Source organism: Oenanthe melanoleuca, chromosome 17, assembly GCF_029582105.1.
Source record: "Oenanthe melanoleuca isolate GR-GAL-2019-014 chromosome 17, OMel1.0, whole genome shotgun sequence".
Classification (NCBI taxonomy): Eukaryota; Metazoa; Chordata; class Aves; order Passeriformes; family Muscicapidae; genus Oenanthe; species Oenanthe melanoleuca.
The window spans coordinates 8720014-8744574 of record NC_079350.1 but is presented as its reverse complement, the minus strand read 5'-3'; the positions used below and the strand labels follow the sequence as shown (position 1 = coordinate 8744574).

General features: G+C 50.0%; 1 protein-coding gene across 1 annotated transcript; it reads right to left on the bottom strand.

Moving 5' to 3' along the window:
* Nucleotides 1-573: 573 nt before the first annotated feature.
* LOC130260068 (tumor necrosis factor ligand superfamily member 8-like) lies at nt 574-19283 on the bottom strand. Its single transcript, XM_056505080.1, has 4 exons — nt 18858-19283; nt 12210-12255; nt 2366-2437; nt 574-1787 (listed from the first exon to the last, which is right to left on the bottom strand). Exons 1-4 carry the CDS (start codon nt 19050-19052, stop codon nt 1390-1392), a joined length of 711 nt encoding a protein of 236 aa, XP_056361055.1. The 5' UTR covers nt 19053-19283; the 3' UTR covers nt 574-1389.
* Nucleotides 19284-24561: the final 5278 nt, after the last annotated feature.

Genomic DNA, 24561 nt, shown 5'->3' with positions numbered 1-24561 from the left:
CAAATTACTGCTGAGGAATATTTGGAGTGTGTTCACACAAACTGAGCTCCATCAGTCACCAACTTCCACTGAGCTTGGATGATAAACCACCAGGTTTCTGGAGCCAGAAACTCAATCTATGACTAAATGTTTGCTGTGGAGAGTTTGCCAAGCTCGAGTCATAGAAAAATGTCAGTTGTGCAAGGGGAAAAATGCCAGTAATGGTGAGAACAAGCTATCCTGGGACCCCAGAAATGCAGGGAAAAGGGGAAGGAATGAACTGACCCCAGCTTTGGCAACATCTTGGTCCCTTCCCTCCCCACACTGTTAGAATGAAATTTAAAGAAATGTCTGGGTTATTGCAGTTCATTAAATAAGAGGGCCTGAGATTCTTCTTTTATCATGCCCCCCATCCTCTGGGCTGCTCAAACACCCCAGCTCTCAGCTCAGGGCCGGTCTGAAACTGTCTGTGGGAAAGTCTGGGCCAAAGTCTGGGCTTTGGGGAAGTCAGGAGTCCTGGCTTTCCAGGAAGTGCTGCTGTTGGAGGAGGATTCCCAGCCCAGTGTGGTCTGTGTCACACAGGGACTGCCAAACTGGCAGGGCAGCCCTCGAGGAAAAGGCACCCTAAAGAACTTTGCTATTTGCCAGATTGGCAACTCCATTGTGGTTTAATGTTTAATGGGAAAAGGTCTGAGAGCCCCAGGGGCTGAGCACTCTGCATAGGCAAAGTCTCTGTCCAAAAGAGCTTTATATTTAAATAGAAAAGATGGATAAATAGTGACAAGGAAGACACTTGAAGGAAATGGCATAAAGTCCATAGCAGAATGCAGCACAGAAATATCCTGTACATCCCATATCTCCTATGTCCTGCCCCAGATTTTCAGCTACCAGCCTGACAGTCAATAGTTTCATCATTTTTGCTGTTGTGCCATGAATCCGTTGCAGAGTTGTCATCATGTGCCTGTGGCAAAGAAAAGCCTTGAGTACAAGCTTTGACTGTTGGGTTTTTGGAAAGACTGGGTTAAAACACTTCTCCATAAAACAGAGTTAAACAGATTTCCCCATGTCCTGAGCACAGGCACTGTGCCAGCAGTTTATGACCCTAAAAATCTCCATACTGTGGATTCTTCCCATGATGTGCCTGGCTTTTAATCTGTGTTTGCACAGATTGTTTGGAGGAGCCCTTGGTGGGTCTGTGCTGCAGAGTCCAAGAATCCCACCTGGAGCCAAGCCAGGGGACCTGGCAGGTGTGGCTCTTGCAGTGTTTTTTTCTGGGACACTCACAGAGCTCCTTGTTCACCCTGGGGATGAGGTGAGGTGGGAGATGGAAACCAAGCTGGTGCCCAGTGAAAGCAGGCCGCTGGTGCTCAGAGGAAGGGTCTGGGCAGCGCTGGGAGCTCGGGGAGCTGCTCACATCCCATCCACGCACCTCCAGACCCCCAGAACGTTTTCATTGGGAAGGGAAACGTCGTTCAGGAACTGGGGGTGGTTCAGTGTTACTGATATCTGGTCCTGCTCGTTCAGGTGTGCCAGGTGGACCTGGAACAAGGTTTTAAAAGCTTTGTCTTGGCAGGTCTCAGGTGCACAAAACGTGGACAGCGACTGCTTGTCCACCCTGTTGTTCACCAGGAGCTCAGTCTTGATGTCGATGGGGCTCTTGGAGCAGTTGGGAAAGTGAAAGTTCAAGTGGCAGAAGATCAAGTAGGTGCCTTGTTCCTTGACCACCAGCTCCTGGCTCTTGCAGTGCATGTTCTCGCAGACCCCCTTCTCCACCAGGCTCAGCTTGGAGCTGTTCACTGCTCTGGACACTGGGAGGAAAGGGAAGGGCTGTTAGCTCTGGGCTCCCTGAGCTCCCTCCAGCCCTAGCACACTGCCAGCACTGTGAACTGCTGAAAGGAGACACCAAATCAGAGGTTTCCTCCAGGAAAACTCCTGGAAAGGCAGCTGGGAGCGCACACATGGAGGGCAGGCATTAAAAATTCCAAGGGTTTACTCAGCCCTCGGGAAACCCAGGACAGAGAAACACATGAATGTTCATCTCCATTATTTCCCCACTTGGCATTTGGAGGGAATTCGTAGAAATGTACTTTCCATATTCATGGAGATTGTACAGTTCATGGAGATGTACATTCCTCTGTGCATGTGCAGAAGGTAAATCTTTATTTCCTTTTATTTTCATCAAGTAAAAAAAAAATATATAGGATCAAATAGGGGTTTGCCAGCCACATTCCAGGAGAACTAAGGATTTTTTTTCCTATAAAATTCCCATTTGGACAAAAAAGGCATTTGCCAGTAAACCAAGAGTGAATGACATGAGCAGCTTTTCAGACAGCTCTGAAATTTCCTTTTCCCAACCCTTTTCCCCCGCCCTGGACTCCCCACTGACCTCTCATGAAGGCAGCAGCTCCCTTGGGTGGGACACTCTGTAGGATCTTTGAATAGTCATCAAAGGTGTTCCCTGGAGAAAACAACAGATTAACTCATTGCTCCTGAGCATTTTGGGTTTTTTGGTACTATGAAATGCAGCCAGCACTTGGTATCCCACTTCCAGCATGGTTCTGACTCCTTGGCTGAGAATATCTGATCTGCCCAGGGAATTCAGAGCAGTGTCACTCAACTGGTAAATCTATAACAACCTAAAGCTCTCAGATTGCAGCTCTCAGCCGTGAAAAATTAAATTCCTTACCCTGCTTCTTAAAAATAGGAGTGATGGTTTTAAATTAAAAGAGGGTGTGTTTGGAATAGATACAAGGAGGAATTACAGTGAGGGTGGGCAGGGCTGGCACAGGGTGCCCAGAGCAGCTGTGGCTGCCCCTGGATCCCTGGCAGTGCCCAAGGCCAGGCTGGACACTGGGACAGTGGGAAATGTCCCTGCCATGCAGGGGGTGGAACAAGATGAGCTTTAACATCCAATCCAAGCCAGGCTGGGATTCTCTGATTCTATGAAACAGAAATTATGTGTAGGTAAGCTTTATTTAACCAAGTTATTTTTCTGGTGCAATTACAAAAACCTTTTAAACATTTAAGTGGGACATAGTTCTGAAAATGGCTCTTTGGGTGCTTTTGGAATGTTGCTCTGTTCCCTCATGCTTAAAATGGGGATTTCACCAGGACTTTAGGTTGTTCATATAATCCTAGAGTGGTTTGGGTTGCAGGGGACTTTGGGCAGGGACACCTCCCACTGTCCCCAGTGTCCAGCCTGGCCTTGGGCACTGCCAGGGATCCGGGGGCAGCCACAGCTGCTCTGGGCACCAGGAACCCGAAAGCTGCTGCTGGAGGGGCTGAGCCGGCTCCGAGCCCGGGGCAGCAGCAGCTCCCGAGCCCCGGGAATTCCCAAATCCAAAGCGCCGGGACGGGGAGGAGCCCCGGGGCAGCCCCGCCACAGCCGCGTGGGGACGGCTCCATCCCTCGGGAATGGAACTGCTCCATCCCTCGGGAACGGAACTGCTGCATCCCTCTGGAATGGAACTGCTGCATCCCTCGGGAACTGCTGCATCCCTCGGGAATGGAACTGTTGTATCCCACGGGAAATGCTCCATCCCTCGGGAAATGCGCCATCCCGCGGGAATGGAACTTCTGCGTCCCACAGGAATGGAACTGCTGCATCCCACGATAATTGCTCCATCCCACGGGATTCGGGAACTGCTCCATCCCACGGGATTCGGGAAGTGCTCCATCCCACGCGGCGCTGGGACAGCTCCATCCCACGGGATGCGGGGATTGTTCCCTCCCGCTGCCTCGGGGACTGCTCCATCCGCGGGCACAGGAATTGCTCCATCCACGGCCGCGGGGACGGCTCCATCGCACGGCCGTGCCCGGCACTGCAGGCGGCCGCAGCGCACCGGGAGCCGAGCCCGGTCCCTGCATCCCGCACCGCATCCCGGTGTCCTATCCCTGCATCCCGGTGTCCTGTCCCTGCATCCCGCACCGCATCCTTTGTCCTATCCCTGCATCCCGCACCGCATCCTTTGTGCTATCCCTGCATCCTGCACCGCATCCTCTGTCCTATCCCTGCATCCCGGTGTCCTATCCCTGCATCCCGGTGTCCTGTCCCTGCATCCCGTGTCCCATCCCTGCATCCCGCACCGCATCCTTTGTCCTATCCCTGCATCCCGGTGTCCTGTCCCTGCATCCCGCACCGCATCCCGGTGTCCTGTCCCTGCATCCCAGTGTCCTATCCCTGCATCCCGCACCGCATCCCGGTGTCCTGTCCCTGCATCCCGGTGTCCTGTCCCTGCATCCCGTGTCCCATCCCTGCATCCCGCACCGCATCCTTTGTCCTATCCCTGTATCCTGCACCGCATCCCGGTGTTCTGTCTCCCGGTGTCCTGTCCCTGCATCCCGTGTCCCATCCCTGCATCCCGTGTCCTATCCCTGCATCCCGGTGTCCCATCCCTGCATCCCCGTGTCCCATCCCTGCATCCCCGTGTCCCATCCCTGCATCCCCGTGTCCCATCCCTGCATCCCGTGTCCCGTCCCTGCATCCCGGTGTCCTGTCCCTGCATCCCGTGTCCCGTCCCTGCATCCCGGTGTCCTGTCCCTGCATCCCGTGTCCCGTCCCTGCATCCCCGTGTCCCATCCCTGCATCCCGGTGTCCCATCCCTGCATCCCGTGTCCCATCCCTGCATCCCCGTGTCCCGTCCCTGCATCCCGTGTCCCATTCCTGCATCCCGCACCGCATCCCTCATTTTCCTGCGACTCAGTTTATAAAAGTGATATCACAATCCCCAACCCTACGAGGGTCTCTGAAGGACCAGTTAATGCACAAAATTAAGTCCTACTAAAACTCAACATCAGATGTTGTGTGCCATGATCCTTACATGTCCAGCTCTGCTCTGTGCTGGAATGGTCTCACCTCCAGTCCTGGGGAGTTTTGAGAGTCATAATAAGAGAAAGATCTAAAGGTGTGAGAGAGTGTCCAAAGGAGGGGCAGAGGGATGGGGAAGGGTCTGGAGGGGCCCCTGAGGAGCAGCTGAGGGCACTGGGATGGCTCAGCTGGGGCAGACTGGGAGCACTGGGATGGCTCAATGGAGCAGACTGGGGGCACTGGGATGGCTCAATGGAGCAGACTGGGGGCACTGGGATGGTTCAGCTGGGGCACACTGGGGCAGAGCTCCCCGGGGCTGCAGCTCCTCCCCAGGGGCAGCTCTGGGCTCTGCTCTGGGACAGGGACAGGAGCCAGGGAACAGCTGGGGCTGGGCCAGGGCAGGACAGGCTGGAGCTCAGGGCAAGGCTCTTCCCCCAGAGGTGCTGGCACTGCCCAGGCTCAGGCTGGAGCTCAGGGCAAGGCTCTTCCCCCAGAGGTGCTGGCACTGCCCAGGCTCCCCAGGGAATGGGCACGGCCCCGAGGCTGCCAGAGCTCCAGGAGCGTTTGGACACCAGGGATGGACAGGGGGGATTGTTGGGGGGTCTGGGCAGGGACAGGGGCTGCACTGGGTGATCCCCTCAGTCCCTTCTAGCTCAGGATATTCTGTGCTTCCAGATTCTACCAAGAGCTCTATTTATATGCAGAGTGGGATAAAAATCTTAAGTTTCATAGGATTCCTGAAACTGGGTTAAATGATAAGAGATTCAAATCTCCAGACCCTTGCTGTATCTACATGACCTGATTTCTAAGGGGGTCTTGATAACGAGGATGGACAAATCAGGGAGAAACTGGTCCCACCCCCAAATTCCCCTGGCTGGAAGGGCTTGGTGAGGTGTGTGTTGCACTGTTTGCATTCTCTGTTGGAAACAGACGCTGTGGATATCTTGAAAAAATTGCAGTGTTTCTCTAATTTCAGCAGTTTAAAGACTTTTGTGGTGAGCAGGAGCTCACTGCTCTCCAAGAATGAGTAAGTCATGTACCAAAGTCCCTTTACCATTCTGGAAATCCCCAAAGAAAAACCAAAGCTTGCTTTCCTGGTTTTAGTCATGTCAGTCTAGTGTTTTAGTGAGGGCACAGGCACTGCAGAGATGTGGAGATGTGGCACAGGATGGGTGAAAACCCTTCTGGCCCTTCTTTCAGCTAAAGCTGTTGTGATGATAACAAATCTCAGGTAACACAATCAGCACCCTGAGCCAGCTCACATTCCTTGTGTCCTGCAGGAGGGGGAGATTATTTACAGAAACTCAGTGGCATTTAGGGGGTTTACCCTCCAAAGGCTGCACAAAAAATCCCCTGCTGCACAAGCAGCCTTTGGAGGCTGCAGCCCTGCAAGCTCTGCCAAGCCAGGTGCTGAGCCTGCCCAGAAACTGCCCAAAACTGCCCCAAAACTGCCCAAAAACTTCCCCAAGACTGCCCAGAGCTGCCCCTCTGGCCAGGCCTGAGCTGCTCAGGGTGTCCACGGCCTCTCTAAAGATCTCCCCTCACTGACTTGGCCATACTTTGCATTTCCAGAGTTGTGTTTAACATTTATTGGTGTCAGCAAGTTTGGTGTGTCTGTGTTTAAATTTGGTGACATCAGCTGCATTAGTCAGAAGGGAAATTATGGGAAAAAAAAAATTTGTTTTAGAGAGACAGGTCTGGTCCTCACTCTGCTGAGGTAGCTTATAACTGTTTTCTACTTTTATTTCTCAAGTTAATTCTTTTATCTGAAACATTTCATCCCAAGCCAAGAGAGGCTGAAATTACCAGAGCTTCAGGACTGATCGATGGATGTGCTCACGTTGCCTAACTGGCTTTGCACGAGTCATGGTGCAAATCAGAGGTAATCCCTCTGCCAGCAATGGGATTAGATGAGTTTAAAAATAAAAAAGGAGGAGGAAAGACAAAGCTACATTTGGGGCACTGGTTTCACTGTGTGCTGGGAGGCACAGGCACTGCAGATCTGCTTCAAGGAAAGGGGAAGGGAGAGGTCTCAGGGGGAACCATAAAGAAGATAACAGAAATCATTTATTTTTGTCTTTTTGACCCCTTTTGCAATAGGATGGGCATTTAGAGGGTGCAGCCCCCAGGAAAAGAGTCTGGCTGTTTCCAGGAGCTTCATGCAGCTTTCACCACTGAGCCAGAGGGGCTGTGGAAGGGACTGGGAAATGGGAGTGGGAAATGAGACTGGGAAATGGGAGTGGGAAATGGGAGTGGGAAATGGGACTGGGAAAGGGACTGGGAAATGGGACTGGGAAATGGGACTGGGAAAGGCACTGGGAAATGGGACTGGGAAATGGGACTGGGAAATGGGACTGGGAAATGGGACTGGGAAATGGGAGTGGGAAATAGGAATGGGAAATGGGAGTGGGAAATGGGAGTGGGAAAGGCACTGGAAATGGGACTGGGAAATGAGACTGGGAAATGGGAGTGGGAAGGGGACTGAAAATGAGACTGGGAAAAGGACTTGGAAATGGGACTGGGAAACGGGAGTGGGAAATGGATCTCAGAGAATCTACAATTTCAATGAGCCCCCAGGATTTCCCCCTGAGGTTCTCTCAGAGCATCAAAACACAGCAGCACCTTGTCCAGCCCAGGGGCATGAGGACACATGGGCTGCTGCAGACAGGTCCAGGAGGATGTGACAGTGCTGGGGAAAGTTCTCTCTGCTGCCTGTGGCTGCCTCAGTTTCCTCAGCTCTGAGGTGGGTCTGACAGGAGCACAGCAAAGGGCACTGAAACCACGAGCTGAAAGTGGCTCTGTCAGCAGGGAAGGTGCTGCTCCCAGACATGGAAAGCCCCTCCAGTGGGGCTCCTGAGGCTTGTCCCTGTCCCAGCCACCCCTTGGTGACATTCCACTGCCATGGGGACATTCCCCTCTGGCTGGGGGCTGAGTGTGGGCAGGCACAGGAGCAGGGCAAAACCCTGAGTTATTTTATGAAGTAAAGAAGTAAAAGCAGGCAGCCAACAGGTTTTGTTGTAACCCCCATGGATTAGGTGAGGTGATGTAACACACCTTTATCTGCAAGCCAGAGTTAGCAGAATTTGCCCAGTTTTGTCTCTCAGCAGCCATTCCCTGGAGTCCCTGTAGCTAATTTAACTCTCTCCTGCCAGGTGAGTGCCCTGCAAGCAGCAGCCAAGGGGCTGGCCCAGCCTGTGATGCTGTGACAAGCTGGGTGACATCCCCTCCTGTCACACACACACTGAGAGCCTTTGGTCCTGGAGAGCCCCAGCACTGCTGCTCTGGCCTGAAGGGAACTGAACTCAGCTGCCAAATTTCCTCCCAAAACCAGAAATTAAAGAAATATCCCTTTTTCCCCTGCTAAATTTAGGAGGAACCTCTTATGAATTCCTCACTGCACACCTGAGTACTGCCAGACCTGTGGAATTCTAGGTCAAAACTCTTCAGATCTCCCTGCCTGCTTGTCAGTGTAGCAAAGGTCACAATGTCATGAACTATTCATATATATATATGTGTGTGTGTGTGTGTACATATATATTTCTATATATTGCACTTATATTTTTATACATTCACATATAGCTTGTGTTTGAAGTACTGGAGAAGGGAAGACCCACCACTGAGCATTCTGAGCAGCACCCATCACCCCCTGAGTGATGAACTCAGCCTCCAGCCCACACTGGATGTGTGGGGTGCATTTCCCCTGGAGGAGGTCTCTCTTCTCTTTCTAACATTTACAAGCCCAGGCTTGTTCAGATTATTCAAGCTGAAAAACTCCTCTCAGTTTTTCTCAATTTTCAAGCTCACAAACTCCATCTCCTCTGCCCTGGGTGTTGGGATCAGATTTAGCTGCAGAAAGCCAAACTGCCCTCTGGGGCATTGCTGCAACTCTGAAAAACCTCCTTGACTCATTGGCTTCAGCCTGATTTTCTCTACAGTAGCAAGTTTGTGATTGTCACCTGTATAATATTAATTTCTCAGAGCCAGATTTTTTTTGGGAACCTATTTCCCATTGAAACTGAGAGTGGAGTGTTAGATTTTCTTTTCCTGGTCTGTCCAGTGCCAGAGAAAAAATACCTATAAATAGTGTGTGTGTGTTCATTTGTACCTGCAGGTTTTTTGTATTTTCCCTTTTGTAAATGAGATTTTCATACCAAATCTTTGCAGCTCAAATAACAAGAAAAGCCATCAGCCCAGGATTACACAATTCCCAGGGAAATGAGGCTTGGAGAGGCCAGCAAGGAGATGGTGAGGGCTGCACCTTTCCAGGTCATCAATTTGTCTGTGAGCTCATTTTCCCTCTAAAAAATGAACATAACAATTCCCCTCAGATCCACACTAATACATGATTTGTTATTTGTGACACTGGGATGAGTTTCTGCAGAGAAATGCTTCCACAGAAAGAACATTTCCCAAACACTTAGTTGTGATGGATTTAATTCCTTCCCCCTGTTGCTCAGGTGCTGCACCAACAGAGGATTTGAGGATGCTGATCCCATTTTTCACACAAACATTTAATGAGCTGACACTGCACTGCTCTCAGCCTGTTCCTGTGGATCCCATCCATTGGGGCCTGACAGCTGAGTCAGGGCTGGAAAACTCCCATAAATCTGCTTTAGTGCCCGCTGCTGTTTAGATAACAATAGAACATAATCTCATTGGAGATTTGAATTGAATCACTGCATTTTCCTGCTTTAATAAGACACAATTAATTCAGTGTTGTGGCTGGGTCTGGGCTGCTGCCTCTTGTGAAGCCTCTGCCTGAGTGACCTCAGCTGGACCCAGCTCAGAATTGTTGTCACAGGATCATGGACTGGTTTGGACTGGGAGGGACCCTGAAGCTCATCCATGGGCAGGGACACCTTCCCCTATCCCAGGGTGCTCCCAGCCCTGTCCAGCCTGGCCTGTGTCCCCCAGAGCATCCCTGGTGCTGGCACTGGCACAGGCTGGGGCCAGCCTGAGCACCCACTGCCAGCTGGCTTTTCTCTCCCTTGTCATTTTAACAATGCAGGAGCCCTGGTTCAGGGGTACAAACCACACCAATTCCCACCTGGGCTGCCTGGGAGGCAGAATGGATCCAAACCCAAACCCACAGCAGCTCCAGCCTCAGCACAGTTCCCTTCCTGAGCCTTTCTCCTGCTCCTCTCTCCAGGTGGGACCTGGCAGTTGCCACCAGTCCCTGCTTGGCTGCCAGCAGGCAGCAGCTTGTGAGGGGCCCTCAGTAAATTACCCACTGGGTATATTAATTAATAAGCTCTGCTTTATGCATTTTAAGAGGAAAATAAAAGGCCCTGATAATTTGCTTACACTTGAATGCTCTGTTACTCTCCAATAGGGACTGATGGGCACTGAGGGGAGAGCATTTAAATCCCCTCAAACCAGCCTTCAGCAGCTCTTCCTGGTGTGGGCTCTCACTATCAGCCCCTTTTGTCCTTCACTAATGGCATCAACTCAGACTGAGCAGCAGAATTTGGAAATTCTGAGCAAGAGGATGCCTGGGGTTGATATGGACCTAAAGACAGAAAAGTTCTGGCAGATGAAACAGCATCCTGGCCATTCCTGGAGAGAGCACAGCTCCTACCTGGCCCCTGCAGCTGCTGGGAGGAGAAAAAACAACTGCACAAGTTGCTTGAGCTGAAATAAAATCATATATATATATATTATATATATATATATGTGGTTTATATATGGTTACTATGTATATTTTATATATGGTGTATATGTATGTTTTTCTTTCATATAACAATAACTAATGTAAATTTAAATATAAATTATGTAAGTATAACTATAAATGGACCTTTTGAGCAGTGACATCTCTCTCCCTGCCCTGGGAATGCCCCCACCCCTTGTGATTTGCTTTGAAAAGTGTTGACCTACAGGTACAACCTCTGTGGCTCCTTCTCTGTGGATCATAAGGCTTCAGATATCTTCAGATCCTGCTCTATTTCTGAACCTCTTCAGATACAAAATAAAGCACAATAAGACTTGAGAAAGGCTTAAGAAGATTTAAGGGGGTTCTTAGGTTGCTAGAGAGAAAGCAGTGTGTGTGTTTAGGGTGCTTTAGGGAGAGTCTAAAGAGAAAAGAAAATTCCTCCAGGTTACAAGAATTTTAAAACTTAAAAAAAAGTGATGGTCAGGCAAGATGTGAAGCTCTCAGGAAGGACACAGTGACACTCAGGGACAGCTTTGGGAGCTGTGGGCTCCCAAACAAACCCAGTATGGGAGAGTCATGGATCCCAAAGTTACCCAAAATGGAGTAAGTGGTGCCCAAATGCTGCAAAAATGCAGCTGCAGAAAAGGTGATTGTGGGATTGGGGCTCTCCAGACCTGGTGCTCATCTTAGAATTCTGGAATCACAGAATAACCTGAGCTGGAAGGGACTGAGGGGATCACCCAGTGCAGCCCCTGTCCCTGCCCAGACCCCCCAACAATCCCCCCTGTCCATCCCTGGTGTCCAAACGCTCCTGGAGCTCTGGCAGCCTCGGGGCCGTGCCCATTCCCTGGGGAGCCTGGGCAGTGCCAGCACCTCTGGGGGAAGAGCCTTGCCCTGAGCTCCAGCCTGAGCCTGGGCAGTGCCAGCACCTCTGGGGGAAGAGCCTTGCCCTGAGCTCCAGCCTGAGCCTGGGCAGTGCCAGCACCTCTGGGGGAAGAGCCTTGCCCTGAACCATCCCAGTGCTCCCAGTCTGCCCCAGCTGAACCATCCCAGTTTCCTCCAGGCTCCCATTCTGCTCCAGCCCTAGATGAACACAGGGTTTCATTTCCCCACTGTGGTGGGAGGCAGTGGCATCTCCTGCCCTCTGGCACTTGCAAGGAGTCAAACCTTGGTGCTGAGATCTGTGTGAGGCAGTGCCAGTGACATGAACAGTGCTCCTGATTTGTGTGAAGGCCAGGCAGAGTCTTGGTTAATTGTCTCTGTTAGATTTCCTTATTTCAGACTCCCTGTGCTCACACTCTTGTTTCAATTCCTCACTCTGGACCTTTTGCTGCTGCTCTCCCCTTATTCCTTCTTGACCCATCCATTCCCTTGTCTCTTTCCCCCTCAAACCAGGAGCTGTTTTGGAATATGTGGAACACATTTTCACCCCTCCCTCATGAAGATGAGGGCTTCACACACATTTGCAAGAGCCAGCATTTAAAATAAGACCTTAAATCAGAGTGATGTTCACATCTCCTGGCAAAAAGCTCTTTTGAACAGACACCCCAGGGCACATCCAGAAACAATTATTACTTCTTCAGCCATGCACTGGTTCCTGGAGTAATTTGAAAGCTTTTTCCTTGTTTTCATTTTTTTCTCACTACTTTGGCTCTTGACTAAGATGAGCCTTTATTGGAAATGTTAAGATGTGCACAGTTGGCTTATTTGTGACCCTGGGCAATATTTGCATTACAGATATGACAAATTGCCTGTATTATTTAGGGGTCTTACCTGTCCTGATGGGTTTTTTGATGCCCTCCATGGCAGGATCAGCTACCTGAAAGAGAAGAAAGAGAAGAGATGGGTTATTCTGGGAATAGGAAATTCCCATTTCATGTGCAGCTGTGGATCTGAAACGTCTCTGGGTTTTTTCGTAACATAGAAAAATCAACATTTCTGTCACAGTGCAGTAAGAAAATCATGTGGGGCTGTTCCAGAAACACAAGTCCTAAAAATCCCTCTCAAGGATTTTTGCAAGGCTTGGAGAGAGTAGGACAGAGTGGAGAGCCAAGTGCCTGGGAAAGATCATTAAAGCTCAGAGCCCCAAACAGGTCTGAGCCCTACAGTGATGTCCTGCCTCACCTCTCCTCCTATTTCTTGCTGAGGTGTAAAACCAAAGGTGAAAATGGCACAGGAAAGTGTCCTCAATCAGCATGGCATGAGAAATTCCCAGAAAAGCAGCTCCAGGGGTGGCATGCAGCAGGATTGCTCTGCTGACACCTTTCTGTCACCCAAACACACCAGAGGGGAGGGACCCAGAGCCCCTCACTGTCACATCCCTTCGCTCTCACTCTGGGGGATCCCACGGGGATTTCATGAGTGGGTTTTGCTCAGGCTGGGCTCAACCAGCTCCTCTTACCTGGCTGCAAATTACCTGGCTTAATTGTGGAGCCTAATCAGGCCAGGTTGGGAGTTGGGAGAGATCTTAATTAGGGTCATTAAATCCTTCTCCCTGCTCCTCACTTACCTAAAATTAAATTATAGGGCTAAAAACCTTTTCCATCTGCTCCTTGAGCCCTGTCAGACTTGGTGCCCTAAACACTTCCCTGGAGAGCCTGTTCAGGATGTCCAGGAAGGAGAAATTTGGGAACTCTACCAGCTTTAAGAGAACATCTGATGTCTCCTGGGAGAAATTAAGCACTCCTGTGGTGGGAACAGCTTCATCCATAATGGTGTTAGAGGATAAAAACCTCATTTCTGTGTGTGAAGTGGATAAACAGGTGGTGTGGGGAGGAGGAAAGTGCTTGGGCAGGGAGAGAAGCTGTGTTGGGTCTGTTTGTGGTGCTTAATGTTCTTATCTTAAATGTTTAAGGAGGTTTTTAATTAGATTTTTGGCTTCATGTGGCCGTGTTTTGAACAGCTGAAGTGTGGAGCTGCACCTGCTCCCAGCAAAGAGTTGCTGTCCTGTGGTGTGATGCCCAGTGCTGTGTCCTGCAGAGGTGGCAGAGCTGTCCCAGGGGACTGGCCAGTGACTGGACTCACTGGTCTTTGGGCTCTTTCCCAGCTGAGATGATTCTGTGATTCTCTGGGATTTGGAGATCTGGGATTTGTTCATTTTCTCTCCCCACACCTGTGTAAGGCACGGCAGAGTCACCTACTCCTCCCTGTGACCCTCCTGAGCTGTGCAGGAAGGTGCTGGCCAGCAGGAGAAAGGAACCCAGAGATGTAATTAAAAAAAAAAAAAAAATTTCCAAGTTTTTTGTCCCTGACACACCATCCTCCCTGGGGAGCTCTCATGGATCTCATCCCACATCACCAAATGTTAAACTGAGCAGGGTTTGGGCTGAAAACACTCCCAGGAATCTCCAGGACCTCTCAGCCCCTTCCTGTTGTCACACACCACTCAGGGCACAGGAAAATGTTGCTGTTCAATGCAATATCTGAACACTCCTGCTCTCTGTGGGGAATTCAGGATATTTTAGGTGTCAGAAAAAGGATGCTCTGCCCCCAGTGAATTGCACTCAATGAAATCAGGCAGCCAGGGAGGTGTTTGCCTTGCTGGGGGCTCAGAGCCTGCTCTGCACTCAGGGCATAAAAACAAAATTAAAATGGACTAAAGGCATTGTGTTATCACCTGGAAAGTAAAACCAGCAGATACCAAAGCAATTTATTTCAGTGACAATTGAGTAGATGCTGAAATAAACCTTGAGGACTTCCTTTGAAATATTACTGGTACTGTTCCTTTCTTTTCCAGCAGCAAGAATATCACATGTAATGCTGTCATTTGGAATGCAAAGAGGCACACAGGAGGAGCCCAAACAGATTAAATTTTACAGTGCCAGCTCAGAAAAAACTCAAGACAACAAATTTCACTCTGTCTGGAGTGATCTGAGGGCTGGAGATGAAGTGGCTCAGTCTTTACTCAGCAAGCAGAATAATTTGAGTTTGCTTTATTAGAGAAAATGATAATCAGGTGCCAGTGAAAGTGATTTATTTCTTCTTTCCCTTAGTCATTTTACAAGAAATTTTCTCAAGTTGAGGCAGAATAAAGGGTGTCCTTGGTGACAGCAGTGAATATTCATTGAACCAGACACCTCTGACCACTGTGAGGGTGGGCAGGGCTGGCACAGGGTGCCCAGAGCAGCTGTGGCTGCCCCTGGATCCCTGGCAGTGCCCAAGGCCAGGCTGGACACTGGGGACAGTGGGAGGGGTCCCTGCCATGGCATTGGATGAGATTTAAGGTCCCTTCCAACCCAAACCAGTCTGGGATTCTCTGAAGTCTTTATCTGCCTCTAGAAAATCCAAGGAAATTCCCCCAAACCCCATCTGGGCTCTCCAGGAGCATCTCCACAGTGCAGCTCTGTGGGGAGGAGATCTTTGGTCCCCTGCCCTCAAAGGAAATTCTTCATTTTAAAAAGAAGCCCCAAGGCTCTCCCATGTTTCTGCTCAGCCTCAAACCACCACGATTTCAGGAGGAATTTCCCCATGGAAAGGTGCCCAGGGAGGTTTGGAGTGCCCATCCCTGGAGGAGCCCAAGGTGGCACTCAGGGCTCTGGGCTGGGGACAAGGTGGGGATCAGACAGAAGCTGAACTTGATGGGCTGGGAGGGCTTTTCCAACCTCAGTGATTCTGGGATTTATTCTGTGCCCAGCTCTGGCTGGGGACACTTCCTCCTGAGGTGCCAGGAGGCAAAGGTTGAAGCTGGACATGAAAAGTCCAGAAAGCAGAGCACTGTCCCCACAGTTCATCTGATAACAAGCCTCACAGGAAACAGAGCCCTGGGTGAAAATCAGGTTTTCCTGTGCTGACCAGAGCTGTTCAAGTGTCACTGCAGACAGCAGGTGACTGTCACTGCACAGAAACCCACAGCAAGAGCAGGGCTGGGGCAGGTTTCTCCTAAAATGCCTCAGTGGATTTCCTGTGGTGCTCAACTCGGGGAAATCTGCTTTTAGGGGAATTTTAGTATTTTAGTTTTGTTTTAAAATATTTATTTGGTTTTCCTGTCTGTCGGGGTTGCCACAAGAGGGGGCCAACAGGCCCTGAGTGGGGCACCTGGGGCCTGTTTTTAAATGAGTTTTAAGGAGACATAAAACCCCAATAAATAGTGCAGGGTTGTGCTGGGTGCTGTATGAGTCATTCCCAAATCTACTGCTAAAGGTTCTTAACAGCCTTGAAGAGCAGATCAGCAAACAGAAAAAAACTGCTCTGACCTTTAGTATTTGCCACACTTTAGTATTTCCCACACCGTTTAGAGATTCAATATATGAAGTCTACAAAATCCAGAGTGGTGATGGACTAACCCAGATCATGGACTCTGGACATTCACACAGGATTTGTAAATGGGTGTCTGATAAACCTTCCTGTGCAGCACCAGACTTGTGAGGGTCTTAAAATGTCATTTTCCAGCCCTTCCTGTCCCATTCTGTCACTGGTTTCACTTCTCTCTCTGTACACACCAATATCTCTGAGGTGTGTATTTACACATCCACCCAGCAGTGAACACAGCAGGCAGAAGGGTGGAGGGTTTAACACACTTATAAATAGTGTTAAGAAGAAAAATGATGGCTCAAGACTATTCTGATTCCAGAGGAAAATTGAGTCACTTGGGAAAGACTGACAATGGCCTGAAGCCAAGTGGTTCTGCAGATGAGAGCTGAAGAAATGAACTGACTTCAGCACTGCAAATAGTTCCAAAAAAACAGTTTAGCTCTAAAATTGACCCTTCCCAGATGTGGGTCTGATGTGCTGTGCTGCCCTTCTTAAAAACAAGTTGTAAAGGAAATTTCTTGGGGTGCTGGAAAGTGGGGAGGTGTGATAATGTTCGAGGTGCTGTAGGATTCAGAGAAGCAGCTTTGAATCATAGTTGCCTTTTTCATTTGGCCTTTCATGTTGTGTTCCCCTCCTTTGGAGCACCCAGATTGTGGGGGTTGAAAGTGCCTGCTTTCTGCAGAGTTTGATTTTCCTTTTCCAGTCTGTTCTCCTTCAACTTGTATTAGGCAATTACAAATTCATCAAAAGGCAGCATGTGATGGGGGCAGGGACAGTGGGATCTTTTTCTTAATGCTGTGGCACCCTGACCCCTGCAATGTCCCTGGGACCCTCAAACACCCTTGGAACAGAGGGAAATAAAGGTTCTGTCTCAGCTCAGCATAAGGAGGGTGGGAAGTTGCCCCTGAACTCAGCATCACTCACACAATCCAGCTGATAACATCTGCAGGGAAAACCTGATCGTCCCAAGGAGATGACCACACAAAATTAAATTATAGGGCTAAAAACCTTTTCCAGCTTCTCCTTGGTTGGTCCTTTTGCCACAGTTATAAAGAAAATAATGAAGTCAGCTGGTGATCCCTGCAGCAAGTCAGAATCCACAGGGCTCCAACAGTGCTGGAGATGCTCAGCTGATTCCCAAAAAATTCTGTGCCCTGTAAGGCTTCACAGACTGGATTTTACCCCTGAGAAAACCTGTCAGCCTTTCCTGAGAATGTAACCCTGTAACAGCTTAATCCCTTGAGAAAGGATCCTGAGACTGTCACTGTTAACAGCACCTGTGTAAACTACCCAGGTTTGTTGGAGATAAAAAGAGAAGATGCTGGCTGGCACATGGGCACCTCTGCTGACCTGACCAGTCCAACAGGGTGACAGCTGCTCACTGACTGGTCAGAAATAGCCACAATGTGTTTGTAAAACTCTGTCTAGTGGGTTGTGGAAATAAAAGCAGCACCTCTTTTCTCTGCATGAAGAGTGTCCCATCTCCCTAAGTGAGGCCACAGTGACACAGCCTTGGCAGCACAGCCGAGGGCTGAGGTGGTTTTGGAGCCAGCCTGGAGCTCCCTGTGGAACCACAGAGCCAACATTGTTCTCTGCTCTGGGCCTTCAGGAGCAGGCACAGATGGGGATGACTGTTCTGCTTCTGAGCTCCCTGAGAGCAGAACACAGTCTGTGTTTTACTGCCAAATTCTCCTCAGAGCGTTAAATTGCTGTTTGATTTTATTTGTTCCTCACACCCCTCAGCTCCGTATTTCCTCCTTCAGCCAAGCTCGTTTTCAAAGCAGCTGCAAGGGTGTCATTACTCTTTTAAGTCAAAACCTTGGCTCTTTCAGCAGTCTTGTTCCTCTGGCAACTCCTGGAACTGCTTTATCCTGATGGAGAGGTGATTTAATGCTTGCTTCCATAATCAGTACAAATGAAAGCCTCATTATACACCAAAGCTGTGGCAAGTCTGTAATTACCTAGATTGTTATTTTAAAGATCTCCCCTGATATCCCACTCTATTTCTCACTTAAAAAGCCCCATGTCTCATGTTAACTGTCCTCAAAGTGCTTCTCTTTTGGGAGAACACTGATTACAGGTAAATGATTCCTCTCCTGAAGGAGTATCAGTCAAGCCTTCTTGGTTTAATTTCTGGGTAATGTGCATAAATGGGCACACAAATTGCAGAGGGTAAATTTAGCAAGAGAAAATATTGAGCCAAAGGATCATATTTTGTTTTCCATGGCCAGTTCCTCCAGCAGTCCTCACTGGAGCTTTCCTACTATGAACAGTAGTGGGGGTACCTCAGCACTTTGATTTTTGCAGTAAGATTTCAGAGCCTATAAAACTTCTAAGCTGGCATTTTACCTTGGTAAAGTTGATGGCAATGCCCCTATAAGGTCAGAAATTCACTTTTTATCCTCACAACCATCCATCTCTGCTCTGGCTGTCACAGGTTCCCCATCAATTCCAGACCCATTTGAGAGCCATATTTTATTTTAAGAAGCTAAAGTGACTGTTGGTGGAAGGAAAAGTTGTTTGTGTGTGACCTTGTGTCCCTGATATCCTTTCCACAAATCTGGCTGTGCATTAAAAATCCCAACCAGGGCAGGACTGAGGGGACAGGGGGCACGAGGGAGCTCCTTGGGCCCCACCACTGCTCTGGGTGCCTCAGCACACCAGCAGCAGCACCACAGGGTGTCACACAGAGCTGGCATGTCCCCTGCTCAACCCATTCCAGAGAGCAGAGCAGACCAAACCCTCTCAAACACTGGCTGCTCTCCAAAGAGCCAACAGGACACACTCCAAACCAGAGGCTGCTGGGCACCTGGCATCAGGAGCTTTCTCTTTCCAGTTACAGAGTAGGAATTGTGTGCCAAGAGTAAATGTTGTCTATGGAGAAAAGTCCTCTTTTTCTGAAGTTCTTTTATCTGTGTTTCATCTTTCCCTTAATTCATGTGTGTGTATTTATAACAGAAGTAGGAGCTGTTCTTCTGGCCACAGAATGAAAAAGGGAAGGGAAGGGAAGGGAAGGGAAGGGAAGAGAAGAGAAGAGAAGAGAAGAGAAGAGAAGAGAAGAGAAGAGAAGAGAAGAGAAGAGAAGAGAAGAGAAGAGAAGAGAAGAGAAGAGAAGAGAAGAGAAGAGAAGAGAAGAGAAGAGAAGAGAAGAGAAGAGGATCCATCTCTTACCGTCCTCTGGACGACCAGGACCATGATGGTGGCCAAGGCAAAGACGAGCAATGCACCCAGGGTGGCGATGATGAAATACAAACAGACTTTGTTAGAGGCTCCAAGCCTGGTGGAAACAGCGTCTTCATTCACATTCATGGCTGATTCATGCGAGTCCTTCACCTGAGAAAGTGTTTGCTCTTGTGCCTGGCACATTCTTATATAGCTCTCCAGACACTGCTCTGTGTGTCCCCTCGCTCGGGTTCAAGTTGCAGCCCATGTCTGCTCCTGGCAGGATTTTCCCCCTTCATCCTGGCTCATGTGATCTGGAAAAAAACCTTCATCAGTGGCTGTGCAGAGAGAGAGGGCCCCGGGGGCGTGGGGCACAGCCCAGCGCAGCGCTGCGTTCATGCTGTCGCCCAGGGGTTCCTCCGCCGAGCTGCTCCAGCCGAGCCCTCTGATGTCACAGGGTGAACAGACACCACCGGCCCCGCCGGGCTCTGACACGGGCAGATATGCAAATTCTCTTTCATTTTATACCCGGAGCGCCTGCAGCCGGGTCAGGGCTGCGCCCCGAGCTCTGCCTTCCTGCCGTGCGCTCAGAGCCGCGCTGCGCCCGGCGGGGAGCGAGATCCGGGCTCGGCAGCCACGGTGGATGGGCAGCCTGGGGTGCCCCAGCACAGCATCACCGCCAGGGAGGGATGGATGGAGGGATGGAGGGATGGAGGGATGGAGAGATGGATCTGCTCTGTCCTGGGTGCCCCGAGAACAGCATCACCGCCAGGGAGGGATGGATGGAGGGATGGAGGGAGAGATGGATCTGCTCTGCTCTGGGTGCTCCGAGCACAGTATCACCGCCAGGGATGGAGGGATGGATCTGCTCTGCTCTGGGTGCTCCGAGCACAGCATCACCGCCAGGGAGGGAGGGATGGAGGGATGGAGAGATGGATCTGCTCTGCTCTGGGTGCTCCGAGCACAGCATCACCGCCAGGGAGGGATGGATGGAGGGATGGAGGGATGGACCTGCTCTGCCCTGGGTGCCCCGAGCACAGCATCACCGCCAGGGAGAGATGGATGGAGGGATGGAGGGATGGAGAGATGGATCTGCTCTGCTCTGGGTGCCCCGAGCACAGCATCACCGCCAGGGAGAGATGGATGGAGGGATGGAGGGATGGATCTGCTCTGCTCTGGGTGCTCCGAGCACAGCATCACCGCCAGGGATGGAGGGATGGAGGGATGGATCTGCTCTGCCCTGGGGTGCTCCAGCACAGCATCACCGCCAGGGAGGGATGGATGGAGGGATGGAGGGATGGATCTGCTCTGCCCTGGGTGCTCCAAGCACAGAATTACAGCCAGGGATGGAGGGATGGAGGGATGGATCTGCTCTGCTCTGGGTGCCCCAAGCACATCACCTCCAGCCATAGCCATATCACCCAGGAATTTTTATCTACACAAGATTTTAACTGTTGTCATTTCTGATTTAACAAAATATTTTAACTCCTCTCTATACTGTGCCCACTTTCCAAACATAGCCTGAGTTTCCTGTCTTAAAATTTGGTCTGGCTTCAGACACTGAAATAGGATAATTCAGAAAATGTTTCCTCCAGTTATCTGATACTTTGACAAGTGCTAGAGGGCAACAAATAATAGTGCTACTCTTCATAATAATTCTGATTACAGCTATATCCTGTGAAGTAAAAATTAACAAAAATGCAGATCAGTCACACAATGACTTTATTAACAAAACAGTATATGGTACCTTTATACATGTTTAGTGATGTTCTATCCTAGAGAAGATGATTCAGGAAGGAAAAAGCACTCAGGGAGTGAGGGAAGGAGGAAGGGATGGAGGGATGGACCTGCTCTGCCCTAGGGTGCCCCAAGCACAGCATCACTGCCAGGGAGGGATGGAGGGATGGAGGGATGGAGGGATGGAGGGATGGAGGGATGGAGGGATGGCGGGATGGAGGGATGGAGGGATGGCGGGATGGAGGGATGGAGGGATGGAGGGATGGACTTGCTCTGCCCTGCTCTGCTGCAGCCCCACCTGGAGCTCTGTGAGCAGCTTTGGGCCCCTCAGCAGCAAAAGGACATCGGACTGTGAGGGTGTGGCCAGGGGAGAGCAACCAGGGTGGTGAAAAAGGCACCAAGGGCAGGACTTCTGAGCAACATCTGTGCTTGTTCAGGCTGGAGAAGAGAGGGTTGAGGAGGGGAATCCTGGCAATCCACAGCTGCTCACAGCAGGAGCAGGAGCAGGGCAGGAGCTGCTGGTCCCTGCTGGTGACCAGGACAGACAAAAGGGAAGGGAGCTGCACCAGGGCAGAGTGGACATGATGGGAGGGCTGGAATAGGAGATCCCTGGAATGGGCTCCCACAGCACTAACCCTGCCCAAGGAACCTCGGGATGATCCTCCTGCTCACAGGAGTTGTGTTGGGCACTCCTGGGAGGAGCAGGGAGCTGGCCTCAATCCTTATGGATCCCTTCCAGCTCAAGATATTCTATCATTTTATGACAATCCTTGTCTGTGGATGTCTGGAGATATTTGGGTGAGATTTTCATTGAAGAGTTTCACAGAAATGTGTCAGAAGTACATTTCTGCTGCAGGGTGCAAGCTGTGGGCAGAAAGGAAGCAGTGACACAGAAGCAGCTGAATGCAGAGGCTGGGATGTGCCCACAGAGGGTGTCTGTAATCCCAGCTTTATCTGCAGTCAGGGAATTCCTGCTCACTTCCATCCTGTTCTGGCCTGGCACCATCACCCTGGCTTTGCACAGAACTCCAGTGACATTTATCTGGAAACATTCTCACTCTATTCCAGTGTTAATATCCCTACACATTTTCTGTGGGATGACTCCTGACTTTCTGGCCAGTCCAAGTCAAAACCCACCTGAATTTTTCTGACAATGTCCCCAGCTGGGTGTGTGTCCCCTTTTGAATCACATCCACAGAAGCCAATTAATTTATTTAATAGGAAAATAAAAAATCCTGGGTTATTTGTATCAGCTAATCCCAATTTGATATCACAAGGACATCAGAGAGGGCAAAGAGGATCTTACCAAAGATCCATCCAGCTCAGCTTCTTGCCTTCAGTAGAGAGCAAAAAGAAATTCCTTGGGAAGAGTATCAGAACAGAAAAACCAGGTATTTATTGAGTGCAGTCCTTCAGTTTCCTCTGATTTGGGCTTGTGGCTTCCCAGATAAAAGGTAGAACTTTCCAATTTTAATCCAGTTGTTCTTTACACCCCTGACATTGCAGAGTTGTGGCATTTTCCTGTCACTACCAGTGTCTTTAATAAAATCACTGTTGCACAGCACTACAGATTTGCAAAGCAATGTCTTTCAGAGTATCCCACATCACCATGGGAACAGGCACAACCTGCTTTAACCAGAGACAAAGGGGTGAGGAAATGTTCTCACTTGGTCAGACTGGCAGGTTGGATGAGGTGGATTCTCACCTGTTGGGTCCTTCTTGGTGGATGCAAAACTTCTGGAGAGCCACGAGCAGCAGAGGTTCTAGTTCTGGAAATTAATCTTTATTGTAAAGGAAAGATTGACAAACTCTTGCCTGTGAAAGTTCATTTGACTCCTTAAGGCAGCAAGTGCAGAGCAGCAAATCCACTCTTTGGGAAGCAGCACATGGAACTACCAAAGTAATTCTCCCCAGCCCTCCTCAGCAATGTGACAGCTCTGAAATGCAGGAAAATCCAAATTCCCGAGGTCTTTCAGTGACTCTAGAGCAGACAATCCATCAACTCCTGCTCATGACTGAGCAGATACACCCCTCACTGGGGTAGATGATATTCCAGAGGATATGCTGCTGTAGTTTGGAGGATGCCACCTCGTGTGGTGCCATGAGGAAGGCCCAGTTCTCACTGAGCTCTTGGGCTTTTACTCACACCTGGATTGCAGGTCAGCTCTTCAAACAGAAAAACCTGTGCTAAACTCCTGTAAGAACAACCAGGTGGTGGCTGCAAAAGGAAAAGAGATCAGTGAATGTCAGTGAGAGAAAATGGGATAAACTTGTGCAAACAAGTGCAATCCAGGTTAAAGCAGACCTGGTGCTTTCTGAGATAAATCTGGTCAGCCCATGAGCACAGCACTGAAAACACACAGGGTGAGCTGGAAAGGCTGGAACCTGCTGGGAAGGTCCCATAATCCCAGAATCCCAGAGTGGTTTGGGTGGGAAGGGACCTTAAAGCTCATCCTGCCCTGGGCAGAGGCACCTCCAATTATCCCAGGCTGCTCCAAGCCCCATCCAGCCCAGCCCTGGACACCCCCAGGGATGGGGCACCCCCATTAAATGGGTGTTTTGGGGTGCTCTGGCTCTGTGTGCTGATAGAGGAGGTGATGTGCTTTCAGACATAACAACACACACCTCACACTCTCACCTGCTGATGGATTCCCAGAGCACAGTTCACTGGTTCGTGTTTTCTGACCAGTATTGTGTCAATTCTCCCCAGCTCTGGTTCAAGAGGTTGAAATCGGTGCTTGCCCCGAATTTGCATCAGCAGGAGCTGTGTCCTCTGCAGCACAGAGCTTTGCATGAAAGGGCAGGGAGGCAGAAAACAAGCGAACCACAAAACCAGCAGCTCTAATTATTTCTTGGTAGGTGTTGCAAGTGATTGCCTTTGTCAGGAGAAACACAAAATGCCCCAGCCCACTGTTAGTACTCATTGTTCTACTCCTCAGCTAAAGGAAATGAACTTGCTGAGAGCTGAGAACCCACCCGTGGGGTCGCTGGAAATTCACCCCTGGGTGAAATTGTGATAACTGGGACTTTTATCAAAGACAATAATGCCCAGTTTTTGAGAGATGTGTGGGCACCCAGCTGCCTCTGAAATCCAGGGGGGTGAAGGGTGTGGGAGCCATTAGAGGTTTGTATGAGCTGTGTCCATTTCTTGTCAGAGCCACCAGCTGTGTTTCCATCTGTGCAGCTGACTCCCAGATCCTCATCCACGATCTAAGAGACAAAATGAACCAGAATGTTTTATTGCCCTGAGTGATCCCTGCCACCATCCTCACTGAGGGTCATTAGGGATGCTTCTGATGGAACCAGGGAACCACAGAGGGCTTTGGGGTGGAATGGACCCTAGAGATGATCCCACCTCCCCCTGCCACTATCCCAGGCTGCTCAGAGCCCCATCCAGCCTGGAATGAGATGATTTCCAAGATCCTTTCTCTTCTGTGGCAGACCCCGGTGGTTCAGGGCTCTGCAGCCCCTGAGCTGCAGCTGACTGCACACACATGAACATGTGAGCACTTGTGGAGAGCATTTGATATGGAAATGCAAAATCAGTAAATTGAGGTGGCTGCAAAACACCCTGAGAGGATGAATCACCTCGTCGGAGTCGGAGGCTTTGTTTCCTCCGATGAATCACTGCGGGGTCCTGTTCCAGCCCCACATCTCAGCCCCTGGCCAAGGCTGCAAACCGTGTTTGGGTTTATTTTGAACGGCATTGATCAGAATCTCTGTCCATTCATGTGGTCCTGAGCAGAGCCGATCTCCGACTGAAGGAAGTGACACTCCAGTTTCTCATTCCCAGCACTGCTGTGAGGATCCCTTTGGCTGTCAGCACAAAACTCTCTTTGAGGGAGATGCTGCCTGTCTCCCATCCCTCATCCCAGCCTCTTGGAGGGTTTCCAAGAATAGTAATGTTCTTTCCTCATTTTGTTTCTCAAATAAGATCACTGGATAAAAATAGACATCAGACAGGAGGGAAAGAGGG